Consider the following 14372-nt stretch of genomic DNA (forward strand, 5'->3'; position numbering starts at 1 on the left):
TGTTAAGCCACAGTGTCTAAGGCACCACCCTGTTCCTGGTTCTTGATCCTCTGTCTGCAAGCGGCGTAGTTGCCTGTGCTGTATTCTCTGTGTATAGCTTAGAGTTCCTATATCTCAGTTTGGTTGGAGGGGTGGGGTGAGTGGGAGAACGTCCAGTGGTGGAAAAGCCTTAGACTTAGGAGCCAGACCTGGGTCCGAATCCCTGCTGAGCCCGTGACCATGGACAGGTCATCTCTGCATGAAGATGATGCATCTACCTTGGGATGCCACCTTCCTTGCCTATGAGAACCTCTTCTCTTTTTTGATCCTTATTTTGTGAATGAAATATTTGTCAGGAAGAATGCAAACCGTACCAAAATACAAAAGTAAAGAAGTGAAAGCATCCTGCATCCCTTACCCCTACCCAACTGCTTGTACAACTTTAAATATCATTTGAACATTTTAGAAAGTGTATTAAGGTTTACTATGTGGATTTCCACTACGTATTTATTCATCACTTCCCTACTGGTGGATATTGTCGTAAAACGTACTTGTGTGGAAAAGTGTGTAAGTTTTGACCTAACATTTAAATGTGTTTATAGGTATTACCAACTTGCTGTCTAAACAGTTGTATAGTTCCCACCAAAGGTTCAGAAGAGAAGGAAGATCTCCTCTTGATGTTAAGAACAAATAAAACTATCAAAGCAGCCTTGTCAAAATTCAAGTCACTTGCTTTAGTTCTTTATTTTCAAGTCTTGAGTCAGTGACATTTGTGACCCCTACGCCATCTGTCACCCCCACCAGACTCAAGTGGGAGTTGGCAATGAGATGAAGCCAAAGAATGGGGCGAGGGCAACTCTTATAAATTATATGATGAGATAATTTTTTAAATAGAAAGCTCAGACAGCATCACAATGACCTCTTATCAAAATAGCTATCAAATAGTAGTATCAAGTAAATGGTTTTTACAGTATATTGGATTTGAAAGAGGAAATCTTTCTAGTATGTGGACAGAAGTGGCCAGCAAAGTGTAGATAGAAGGTTAGGGGTGGACATTTATTGAGTTCTTAAGATTTATGTAAATTAAGTCATTGATTCTTCTCAGCAGCTTCTGATGGAAGCGCTATTAATGATCTCTGATTTACTGGTGAGGAAACTGAGGCATGGTGGAGATGGAATTCTAAACAGAGCATTCAGTTTCCAGAGCCCACGCCCCTAACCATTTTAATTGGAGGCCAGAACTCGGGGAATCGGCATCTTTCAGGGGAGGAGGAGAAGGCAGACCAGAGAGGGAAGCTCCAGGTCCTTTAACAAGAAGCCAGAGGGAAGAGAGACGGGAGGGGGCCCCAGGAGTGCTGCAGAGAGGCCAGGAAGAGGAAACAGGCCACTGGACTTGGCCACTGAGAGATCACTGGTGACCTTTTAAGAGATTGTTTTCAGTAGAGCAAATTTCCGGTGGGGGTTAGGAAGGAGTAATAAGTGAGGAAATGGAGAGGTTTGTCTTGAAATAAAAGAGAAACAGGACAGTGTTTGAGGCTGGCAGCAGGTTCAAAGATGCGCTTGTTTCAGACAAGATAGGGGGTAGTCTGTGCCCACTGACAGACCAAATAAAGGAAGGGCTCGATACACATGGTGGGTGGGAGCAAAGCAGCAAAGAAGCTTCTTCGCCATGAAAAGTTGGGAAAGGAAAAGGAACAGGAAAACAGAACTGAGGTGGATAAGACATCCCCTTTTCTGTTGCAAGTGCTGTGTTCCTCTTCTCATGGAACCACTGATGTATGATGGTGTATGCAGCCAGGGGTAGGATGAGAGGGTCCAGGCCAAGGCCTGCTCGTGGAATACACTGTTGATTCAGTTGCTTCTCTCTGCTGAGTCCTGCTGGGGCCCCTTTGCAGCCTGGGTACTGCTGTCTCCTCAGTCCCTCGGCCCTTGACCTGGAAAGGATGCGAAGCTGGGCTTATTTTGTTCTTTGTGCTTGGGTGTCCCCTAGCAAGCCTTCATGACATCATGTCCAAGGGACCTTGGTGTTGCGGTGCAGCACTCTGATGGAGGGTGCAATGCTTCCAGAGACACTCACTTTCTCCCCACATTTCTGTGCTCTCAGATGACATTACAATCAGGTAAAATGTGGAGTTAGTTTTTACTGTTGAGATGTGGAGAGTAGCATGTGACCTCACTGAAATTTCACACCCTCTAGTTTTCATTGGGGAGAAAACAGCAGTGATATCTAGCACAGTTAATACCTCTGTAAAACTCCATTGAAATCTCTCTAGCCAGCATCTATCCTACATTTAAAAGGAGGTGTTTCAATTCTGTTCTTCACTGGTTGGATAAAGCCATCTCTCCTATGGGCCGACTCAGCTGTAGTAAGCAGAAGAGGGTCCCCAAGAGGAGCTCCAGATATACTGAAAGCTGACTGAGATGCTGGGGTCTGTTCCTCCTTTGGCCTCCTTTCCACCCTCGTCTCATCAGTGGTTCAGAGTCAGGGGGCAGTGTGTGTTTTGACTCTGTTCTGGGGTAGACAGCTGGGAGCACTTGGATGAATGTGGTCAGTGGTCTGGGAGCGGAAAGGGTTTCCCAGCTCCAGAGAGATGAGTTTACGGTTGACACTTGGGACAGTGGGGGTGGATTTCCTGCCTTCTTCCTCAGGTCATAATGGACTCCGAGACTCATCCTGTGAAGCAGACTTGCCAAGTAATCGGTGAGGAATGAATAGACATTCCCAAGCTACTGCCATGATTTTCCTTGTAATTATGGAAAAAGAAAGGAAGATTTTTCAGTGCTATTCACATGCCCAACTCGGATTATTTAGGAGGCATCTGGAGTCCTGCTGAGGAGACAAGTGTTGAAAACCTGGATAGCAGCAAAAAATCTGGTGGATACCTGCAAATACTGTGATGAGTGAGGTGTAGACCCTTAAATATGCTAGAGGTGAGGCAAAGCAAACAAAAACTTGAAGAGCATCTCTGTTTTCCTTTATCTCTGGGGGCTTTCGTTAAGATCCCCTTTCTGCAAGATCTCTACAGTGACATAAAACTCAAGACCCAGCCGGCCTCCTTCCCGAGTGAGAGGATGTCCTCCAGCAAGCTTTCTCATGGGTCTCCTTCCCACCGTTGCTGCATTGGCACACGTGCTCTCTCCACTCCTGTGTGCCTCTCTGGTCGGCTCCCTAGGATTTCTGCGTTTTTATCCGTGGTCTGCCCTATGTGTGGCATTCAGAATTTCTGTGTGACTTCCATCTAAGTAGTTAGATGGTACTAAGCTGTTTCTCCTGCCCCCAAAGTCCCTTCTAGGCCATATGTAGCCATTCCTGGCTGACCAGTCTCTCATGATAGGCTGTGTATGATTCTCCTAATCTTTTCTGCACCCAGTTTGCTCCTTCTCAAAACTGATGCCAGTTTGTAAATGTCCCCTTTTAGAGTGTGGCCCACAGAATTGACTACTAGGTTACAGTGGGATTATTAACTAGCTCCTTTGTTTGACTACAAAGCACTAACTCATTCTGTTTTGATCAATGCCATCACCTGGTGAGGTGGTTCGAAGGAGGATTCCAATCCTTGCTTTGGCAAGTTGATTTTCTGAGTCTAGAGGTGACTGACTGCCTAAGATTTTATAGTTCACATACTCCTCTCACACCTGTTTCATTTAAATAATTCTTTCCTTGATTACCTCATGAGGCTGTTTCCATCAAACAAATAAGATGAGCAATAGTATTTTATAAATAATTGTAGACCTGTGCAGACCAAGATAGCATTCGCTTTTTTAGGCTCACTGAGTAAGCGTTACTAGTTAGTTCTAGAACGTTGGACAGGATCTTACATGTGTCTTGAAGAATTTGTTTTATTAAGCTAGGATCTTTCTGAATCTTGTTTCTTTTTAACTATTCCCAATTTATTTTTTTATAAGTTTATTAAGTATGCCCGATAGTTTCAGATTGTTAGCTACCAGAACAGAAGAGCACAGATCTAAATCTAAGCCTCCGGGTACACATCCCTAGGAGCTCCTCCCACCTTGACGTAGATCAGCACAGTGGGCATGGTTGTTCCTTCTGACCAGGCCCTACTTCTAGGGTTACGAAACTGGACTTCAGGAGTGCCATAGACATAAGGGACTTTTATCAGAAAGTAAAACAGATATGTCCCTAGTGATCCATCTAAGATGAGATCTAGGAGATGTGACGCCCATAAAAACCAAGCATTCAAATGCAGATGCCTTTCCGTAACAAGAGAGATCTTTAGATCTGTGGCATTTCCCTAGTCTGGTAATACTATCGGTAAATAAAAAATCATTTACTGAGTACCCGCTATGGGTCAGGCATGGGCTCTAGGGGTAGAAAGATGAATGAAGCCTGTTTTGACCTCAAGAGGACATAGGCAGGTGTTCTTGGATATGCCTCACATACCTACCCTGGCTCCTGGTGATGACTACCCTGCCCCCCCCCCCCCCGAGTGCACACCCTCTCTCTGTAGTCCACTGGAATATGACAGCCAGGTTCTTCAGCCTGTAGTGGAGACACCCTTGGCTTCGGGTGGGAGTGGGGAGGAGTGGGCCCCTCTCTAGGTTCCTGTTACTACTGTTTGCCAAGATTTCTCACATTGTGAGCTATTCAATGTGCACATCTTTATTAATCATTATTTCTGAGTCTAGATTTTTCTGGGAATCCAGCCTCTATGATTACTTCCTCATTGTTTAAGTTTCAACTTTCAAAATCCACCTTTAACTATGTATGTTCTAAGCTTTGTAGTCTGATGGTCATTTTCTAGATAGAGAAGACAAAGTTGACCTTCTATTGTTTCTGCATTTTTCCTACCGTTTGTTAGTTACGGTATTTGCTTTAGACACTGGACCAACTCCTCTTAAGTTATTTTAACATCTTTCATTTCTTGTTAGTTTCACAATATTCATACATTGAGCCATAGTATCGTTGTATTTATTTGACTATACATGTTTGGAGGGAAAAATTTGCTGATACCTTGATCTGAAGATGTGGCCGTACCTCTCAGAGAAGGGCCAACATTTACAATGCCCTTAGACGTCACTCTGGTTTACCCCAGGCAGATGTGATTTTCTCTAGTTTTGGAATATATAGTCATTTCCTCTCAAATATTTAGTAAGTTCATGCCATAGAATGAGTCTCAGATTCTATAGTGAACTTGAAGAAGGCACGCAATCTACCTTGACATCAATGTAAAGTGATTTCTCTAGAATTCCTACCCCCTACTCCCCATAAAATACAAACCCACTTTTAATTTTTTTAATTAAATTTTTTTTTCCAGTTTAAAGAAAAAATATATATTAAAAATACAATTGCTCTCTGATCCCATTCTTTCTTCCCTGTAGAAACTGCTGTCTTACATTTGGTATTTACTTTTCCCACAGGATCTGATTTTAATCCAGTGTTTAAAGTTGATGATAGTAGACTGAACATTTGTACTAGCTACTTCTTTTTTTTCTTTAATTTTATACTTTTTATTATTATTTATTTTAAAAGAAAATTTTATACAGTTTTTAAATGTTCCTTTCCATTTACAGTTTTTACAAAATATTGGCTGTATTCCCCATGTTGTACAATACATCCTTGAGCCTATCTTACACCCAGTAGTTTGTACCTCCCACCCCCAACCCCTAACTTGCCCCCCCCCGCCATAACTACTAGTTCTCTATGTCTGTGAGTCTGCTTCTTTTTTGACAAACTTACTTAAAAAAAAAAGTTACTTCATCTCTTTCACCAGCAGTAATCTGGAAGAGAATGAGAATTTGGGATGCAAACACGGGCAGGAAGGAGAGTGGAGATTGGAGATGTGTGGTGATGGGAACGGACAGTGGGGATGGGCAGTATCTGAGGTGAGCCTGTCTGTGGTGGAATGCTTTTTGAATTGTAGACAGTAAAGGGAACAGGTTGCGGTGGGGTTTGGTTCATACTAGTTCTGTACTCAAGCTGATATAAATGGCGAGTGTTAATTCTGAGGTGTGTCAGGCACTGAGATGGGCTTCCTCCTCACAATGGCCCTGGAAGGAAGGAGACAACTTGCAAGAAATGAGGTCACCAGGGTTAAGTTACTTACTTATGTCACTCTGGAACTGGGAACACAGTTTTTGGAAGTTTTTGAAATTTGACTTCAAAGCATGTGATCTTTGGTTTGTTGTATCCCCAACGTGAATACTTAAAACTTTGCAAAGGTATTTTACATGTTTGGAGGATCTGTTGGGGGAAGGGTTTAAGGTAGGTCAACCCTGTTAAAGCCTGTTCATTCTCTTGCATGCGATATCAACAAGGACAAGTGATAAAGCAAAGGAAGGGAAGCGGCATCTTGATATTTCAGATGGAAATTTACCATTCGTTTCTTGTTTGAGTCTGTTGTGGACCCAGTCTTTCTAGTCTCCCCTTATTTTAAATACCCTACTTTATTCTTTTTTTGACAAATAACACCTTATTTAATATTTGTCTCTTTCCACTAGAATGTCAGCTTTTAGGACAGAGAATTTGCGTTTGAACCATGCTTGTTACAAAGTGGCCATTTGAATGAAGGACAAAAGGAAGGAGTAATGCAGAAAGAAGTTGAAGGAAGAAACCAAGACACACAAGGATCACTTGAAAGAGAGGGACGCTGACACTGAATATGGTTTTACTCAGAGAGTTTGGGGTAATGCTGGATTATTCTGGTGGCTCAGAATGGCGTCTAGTGAGAGTTCGGGCACGACTGACATTTGGGGGACACTCTTGTAACCACCAGAGACAGTAATCTGTCTGTCTGCTTCAGGTTTTAACGACTGCTGGGATAAAAAATGTATCGTGGGAAGGAATATAGAGGAAAGACATGTCTTAATTCCTTAGCAGACTCTACAATATCCTGGGTGTAAGCCAGCTGTCAGACAGTTCTCATACATATGTGATCATCACTCAGCCTCATGCCAGGTACAGCCCCCTCTTTCTACTAAATCGCGTCTTGGCCAAAAGCTCCATAGAACAGTGTGGAACAGCACACTGGGTCAGTCTGTGGAGATGTTTTTGAAGCTCGGTTTCCCTCATTACTCAGTATCCCCTCTTAGGGATTCTGCGAGGGAAACTTCTCAGACCTCAGCGTCAGGCAGGGCTGGGCAATTCTTAACAGCCAGAAGGAGCGGGCTTTTATCTGATCTAGTGTCTCCCTTTACTGCTAGGAAGTTTAGGCCCTCAGGGCTTGTGTTGTTGAAGGGGATCTTTTTCTAGTGCTGTTTTGTACACGATTCACTATAAGACATGTGCATGTGGTCTGGAAGAAGACTTGGCAGACAGGAAGGCGCTCACTTCTGGGGAGGTGGGAAAGGGAGTAGGATTTGGAGGAGGGGTGAAGAGAGACCTGTGCTTTTTTGCTCTGTCTAGTGTTTCGCAACTTTGTTTTCCGCATCTCTTTCCCAAAGAGCCTTTTTTTAGACGTTTTTCCTAATTGCCTCCCGACCTCCACCAAATTTAAAACAAAGGAACAGAGTTTGTTGGGGAGGGTCACAAATTATTGTAATATCTAAGGTGGTCTTCACTCCCTTGGGGGGCAGTATCACCCCCACTGAGAACACGTGCTCTACATACTTATACCTGTTTAATTTTTTAAAAACAAGTGCTATGGGACTTCCCTGGTGGCACAGTGGTTGAGAGTCCACCTGCCAATGCAGGGGACACGGGTTCGAGCCCTGGTCCGGGAAGACCCCACATGCTGCAGAGCAACTGAGCCCGTGTGCCACAACTACTGAGCCTGCGCTCTAGAGCCCGTGAGCCACAGCTGCTGAAGCCCACGTGCCACAACTACTGAAGCCCACGTGCCTAAAGCCCGTGCTCCGCAACGAAAGAAGCCACCGTAGTGAGAAGCCCGCGCGCCGCAACAAAGAGTAGCTCCCGCTCGCTGCAACTAGAGAAAGCCCACGCGCAGCAACGAAGAGCCAACGCAGCCAAAAATAAATAAATTTATTAAAAAAAAAGAGGTCCTCAACAGGTGGCCTAAAAAAATAAATAAAAATAAACAAGTGCTATTTTAGAAATCCAGAAGAAAGGCCTTTGTACTGGAGGGTGACTCCAGACTGGTGCTCTTAGCTGCTCTGAGGAGAATGCAGGGACGAGCAGAGGCTGCAGCCCCTCTGGGCATGGGCCCTGGCTCAGAAGCACTGGATGGCAGGAGATGGTCAATCCCATCAGATGCCCTAGAGGCTTTTTTCTTAGTCTTCATTTCTTTGCTTTTTTATTGTATTGGGGGGGGGGAGGCATTTGGTGAGCTTTAGCGAAAAGCCTCTAGCAGGTGTTCTCAGCGACCATACAAAAGTCATTTGCAAGTGTGTCTTGATGTGAGAAGAGTTGGGAGGCCCCGCTGCAGAGAATTCGTGGGTGATTAGGCAAGGAGGCAGGGCCATGTGAGGAAGAAGGGGCTGCTGTGGACTTGAACGCATCAGGCAGAAATTCTGAAATCCACTTAGGAAGGTCAAATAAAATAAATCTTAAAGAATAGTAAAGAAGTGAATGTTTATAAACAACCTGGAGGAGTGATTTTTAAACAGACTGGAGTGAAATTTCCATGCAGTGTTAATGAGATAAGATTAAGTAATTTTTGAAGCTAACTTTCTTGTTCTGAGGAGGAAATACCTGCATTTACTTCCTGCCTGATGTTCAGTAATTAAGGCTTTTTAGATGAAAATAGTAAATAAAGTTTATTGGCCAAAGCTTACATTTATTTTTAATTGCTCTCAGTCCCTTGATTTTTAAAGATGTGTATAACAAACAATTTGAAAATAACCTGTGTAGTTAAAGAATATAATTATGTTAGCTTGGGTTGTATTCTAGTATACATGTAAAGGAAACTTACGATTTCTGTATCCTATGGAGCAGAGCTGCAGGCCAGAAGCCAAGAGACAACTTGAAATAGATTTTTTTCCCTAGATGATTTTGAAGAATTTTTTTCTTTTTCAATTTTGAACTTAAAAAAAAAAAAAAGGACGGGCTTCCCGGGTGGCGCAGTGGTTGAGAGTCTGCCTGCCGATGCAGGGGACACGGGTTCGTGCCCTGGTCCGGGAAGATCGCACATGCCGCATAGCGGCTGCGCCCGTGAGCCATGGCCGCTGAGCCTGCGCGTCCGGAGCCTGTGCTCCGCAACGGGAGAGGCCACAACAGTGAGAGGCCCGCGCACCGAAAAAAACAAATAAATAAATAAATTTTAAAAAGACACATTCCTAAATCTTGAATTCTATTAGCTGACGTGACTTCAGAAAGCTCACTTATTAGCAGTACTTGGGTAGAAAAATCCTTGCTGCTCCTTCACTGAAAGGAAAACTCTAAGTCAAAACCAATATGATGTGTAAGCATACCTAGTTTTCATTTTTAGTTTACCACCTGGTCTCTTGGCTTTGCATGTACGTGCTTAAGAATTTTTTCTGTGCATGTGCTATTACATTAAGTCTCAGAGACGGAGTCAGTGAGCCACCCAGAGCCCCACATATAACTAGTCAGAGTCAGGGTTTGAACCTGGGTTCATCTGAGTCCAGCCCTTGATTTTTCTTTCATCATTCCCTTGATTAGAACAGTGAACAGAGAAGATGAAAATTCTCCCTGGCGTTCCTACTTGGATATTTCACGTTAGATCTGTAATCACTTCGTGGTTTGGGGCACGGCACCGAACCTGTCAGAAACATTTTGAACAAAGGAAACATAAATACGCTTTTATGCTTTTTTGGTTGAATAAAAATAATAAAAATAAAAAAATAAAAATGGTTGAGAATTACCACCACCACTAACCAACACCCCCCCCAAGAAAGACAAAACTCCTCCAACATAACTTCCAACTCTACATTTGAAAAAATGAAGAGAAAGAATTTCTTTACAATTTTTGCTGATTGACCAAGTTATTTAACACACAGCTTAGAATGGGAGGAGACCTAGTGCCCTTATTCAGCCAGCCTTCCTGTCGTACAGACAGGAACAGGTTCGGAAGTGAGACGAATGAACCGGTGTCCCATGGCAAGATGGGGGGAGCCAGGCTCTAGCCAAGGCAGAGCCCCTCCTACCCTAGCATACTGTGTTTCTTTAGATTTATTGAAATGCATCTCCTAGTTGAGAGTGCTTTGCTTTCGAAAAAAATTCAACTCACTCTTAGATATTGCTTTTCATAGCTGATGCTTAAGGAATACTACTTCCTACTTTTCTTCCTTGCCTGTGCCTTTCTGTTTCCCCCTACCCCCACATTCATATAGAGAGAATTTCTTTTTCTAGCCACCTAGAACAAGACTCCAGTGTGAAAATATAGCCGTCTTAAAAGTTTTCTAATGTATTATTTATCCGTTTTCTAAAGGTGCCATATGTAAGTGGATGCGTTTGATGTGTTGAGGAGGTACATTATCCAGGACTGTTGTCTGGGATGTAATAGGAACGATGGCTCCCTCCTGTGCACCAGAGGCTGTGAGTCCCTGTGGCAGAAGCTTCGCGCATCACTACCTCCTCCTTCCCTGTCCACACATCCAGATGCCAGTGTAACTCAGACTGGCAGGAAGTCAGAATAGATGTGCAATTTTTAGGGGTTGGGGGTCCCCGGAGCAGGAAATTAACACATTAACATTTTGCCTGATCTCTCTCATAAACTAACCTCCAAGCCAAAACTTGATCCAGGAAACATTGCACAGTGTTAGTTATCTTAACATGAAAATATAAACGCATTGAATTTCCATTTGTGATGCTGGTTAAGTAAATCTACAGCTTAAATAAATTATCCATTATTCTTCAAAGGTGTAGAGCCATTTCTCTAACTTGGAAAGCAGTGCACACGGTGAGGACTTGCTGTCTCCTTAAATGACACAGCACTTAGTGAAGTCATTTGCCCTCTGGTGAAGCGGAGGCCCCTCCTCCACACTTGGTGGGAGGCAGGGGGAAGGTTTCCTCTGTGACTGGGGTAGACTGGAACTTGGAGGGCCTCTCCATGACGAAAATGTCCTCATGCCATCTCATTCCTTTCGGTAATTAAACCTAATCGTGTGTTACAGAAGCAAACATTTCTACTGATTATTTCCATTTCCAGCAACGCTGCCACCCTGCAGCTGACTCCTAAGCTCACCGTGATTACCGTCCCCCTGGGCATTGTCTGTGGCTTGTTGGCACTTTCACCTGTGCTAATGAGAAGAAAAATGACACATAATCTTTCCTTCTTCCCAGGTGTGTTCTTCTCCTTAATAACTCTGATTGATAAGGACTGACCCTGGGACGAGGAATAGCATAAGAACTTGAGCGTGTGATCTTTAACAGTACTTAAATTGTATTATTATTTTTTAATTGAGGTTTATGGTCTTATTATGAAGGGATCTTTCAAAACCTGTGTTTAGCAGCTAGTTTTAGCATGTATGATAGTAAAGCATCTGTGTTGGTAATGTTGCCTTTATCGTAGAATTCTGTAAGTAAAGCGTTAACAACTTTTAATTTTATTAAATGTTTGGGTGTTGGATGCAATGCTGGGTAGGTGCTAAGGGTCCAAAAGTGAATCAAATGCTTTTCCCTCCTGTGAGGAGTCTAATATGACACAGACTATACATAAGCAGAATTTCAGTATTCTAGTGTAAGTACAATAATTATTACAAGGAAAGCGTGTGTGTGTGTGTGTGTGTGTGCGCGCACGTGTAGGGTGCAGTGTGTATTTGGCTGAATAGAAGGCATAGAAACACCAGAGCTTTCCAGGCAACAAAACTACTAGACTGGTAGGTATTGCAATACTGTGTAAAATAGTTGGATGTATCAGGAACCTGCCAGTCTCACTCCCTCTCACTCTTTTTTGGAATGAGGTAACTGATGACTTAATCTTTAATAACGTTTCCTGTGGCTGCTGCCATATTGTAATGCACTATTAGCCCCTGTCACTTCCTGTCATGAATGGGAATCTGTTTTATCTTGATCCATATTTTCTCCCCCTTAGTCCCAGCTTCCCTCCATGTGTTGCTCAAAATGTGTATGACACCTCCTTAACCAAAAACGTTTATTAGTTACTGAAGCTGTAATGGTTAGGTTCGCCAGTGAACTCCAATGAGTGTAATTTACTGCAGGTCACAGCTGTGGTCTTAATGGATCATTAAACTAGAAGAAGCCAGCAGTTCTGGGTGCTTTAGTGAAACTTCTAAAGTTAGTTAACTTGTATTTCAGATTGCTTCCAAGTATGATCATCAGGCAGAAGAAGATCTTCGCAATTGGATAGAAGAGGTGACCGGCATGAGCATTGGCACCAACTTTCAGCTGGGCCTAAAAGATGGCATAATCCTCTGCGAGTGAGTTTTGGTCCTGATGTGGCCACTCTTCCAGTCCTTTCCACAGGCCTCTGTCTTGCCCACCTTGCCAGTCCAGGGTGTCAGACCTTGATATTCTGCACATGTTTTTAATGCTTTCCTTTACTGATGTCAGAAGAACCAACTTTACATTCCAGTCCTTGTTTGTTGTTCCAATAAATATGGTATCACTTATGCTTTTCTTTTCAGACTCATAAACAAGCTACAGCCAGGCTCAGTGAAGAAGGTCAACGAGTCCTCATTAAACTGGCCTCAGGTAACAGCCAAACCAGCAACCCCTGATTCCAGTCGGTTACTCTTTATGCAGTGAGAACTTGATAACAATTTTAAAATAGACATTTTAGCAGAAATTTGTGCACATGACTATGTTGTTTTTTACAATGTTATTTTTAATGTTTCCGTAATTACTTACAATTAGTTCTGTGATTATTAGATATTTAGCTTAAACGTTTTCTTATTATGTATTTAGTCTGTGTACTCTCAGAGAGGATTTGACACAGCTTACACAGAGAAATACAACCTATGGTCTGGGTCCTAGAACATAGGATAAATGAAGGAAAAAGCAAGGAATTTAACATAACAACTAAGGGTTGACTGTAGAGCACTGTATTAAGCACAGTCTTAGTTCATGAATGTGTATGATAAGTAAAATTGGATATTTTGTCTTGAGCATATGCTTTGAGTTATGAGGATAAACATTTAGTAACCACACATTTTTTTAATTAAAATTTAAACATAATAAATTGTGCATTAATTTTGTACCTTTTGACAGAGAAAATTCCAGCCCTGGATAGGTCAGACACAGAATTCTTTAAAACATGCAAGGAAGATCTTGACTTTAAAGAACTGAAAAAACTTGACTGCTTAAAAATATTAAAAAGACCATTATGTGACCAACTATGAAAATACTCTTCCTTTTCCAGAGAGAGCTACACACACCGTGTATCTGGTTGAGAATCCTTGCCAAGTAGCTTTCTGCCTGGCATCTTGTACCCAGTCATAAAGCCTTAGAATTCTTAGACAATATGAATGTCAGTATTTAGCTCCAAAAGTTGTATGCTTTCTTTTCTTTATAGTTGGAGAATATTGGCAACTTTATCAAAGCTATTCAGGCTTATGGTATGAAGCCACATGACATATTTGAAGCAAATGATCTTTTTGAGAATGGAAACATGACCCAGGTTCAGACTACGCTGGTGGCCCTAGCAGGTCTGGTACGTATATGTCTTTAATGACTGGTTACAAAATTCCCCACTGTGTTGGTGATTAATTGCATCTTTGCTCTCATAGGAGTTCAGACTAGGCAGGGAGGAGCCTGTCTCTTCCGTAATTATTAGCTTTGTGGAAAGGCTGCTGACATCTGCTGCCTAGTACTGGATAGCTTAATCAGAATACTCACATTTCAGAGGTCTGGGGTGTTTTTGAATGGCTTTAGATGTGTTTTTACCCCTAGCCTGGGTCTTAAATGAAACCTTCATCTATGGACAGTATCATTTCTTTGTTGTTCCTTCTGTAAAACTCTGTTGGCAGAATCACTAGTTAGTGTGTATATTTCCGTCTAGGCTAAAACAAAAGGATTCCATACAACCATTGACATTGGAGTTAAGTATGCAGAAAAACAAACAAGACGTTTTGATGAAGGAAAATTAAAAGCTGGCCAAAGTGTAATTGGTTTGCAGGTAAGTAATGTATTGCATATCAGTTACTTATTCAATGTCATTAATTCTTACCATGCAAAGCATCTCTCGTAAGTAAGGAACAGATAGATATACTATAGTGTATATTTTGGGATGGATCTGTGGTTTATACAATTTATGTCCATTTAAAACCCATGAGACGATGATGGTTTTAGAAGAAGCCTCAGGCGTGCCATCTGACTTAGTAATTGTTTCTCCAGGAAATGATTTTTTTTCCTAATTACATTGTCCTGTTTTTTTAAGAAAATGTACTTTATAAATTCCTAAATGTTATTGACCAAATGAAGCAATTTTAGAAAACCTCAATACCATTTTTTTACCCTAGTAAAGCATGATTTATCAGTCCTGTGGAATACTTTGTTCAGTTATTTTTTTCCCTTCGTGTTGTTCCCCTGCAGAGTGTCACAAAAACACCACTGC

At 42.2% G+C, this 14372-nt stretch overlaps 1 protein-coding gene across 3 annotated transcripts in view; it reads left to right on the plus strand.

Moving 5' to 3' along the window:
• CNN3 (calponin 3) overlaps positions 1 to 14372 on the plus strand; it is a 78297-nt gene that overhangs the window by 59688 nt on the left and 4237 nt on the right. For 2 of the 3 annotated variants that reach the window (XM_082834602.1, XM_082834600.1), the window contains exons 2-5: positions 12116 to 12237; positions 12445 to 12511; positions 13332 to 13469; positions 13818 to 13934. In XM_082834602.1, coding sequence (XP_082690728.1) covers positions 12116 to 12237; positions 12445 to 12511; positions 13332 to 13469; positions 13818 to 13934 — 444 coding nt within the window. Of the gene's footprint in view, positions 1 to 10332; positions 10394 to 12115; positions 12238 to 12444; positions 12512 to 13331; positions 13470 to 13817; positions 13935 to 14372 lie in introns of those variants that run through there. The other variant, XM_082834601.1, reaches the window with a different exon arrangement.

Source organism: Leucopleurus acutus (assembly GCF_964270905.1).
Source record: "Leucopleurus acutus genome assembly, chromosome: 2".
In the NCBI taxonomy this organism is placed as follows: Eukaryota; Metazoa; Chordata; class Mammalia; order Artiodactyla; family Delphinidae; genus Leucopleurus; species Leucopleurus acutus.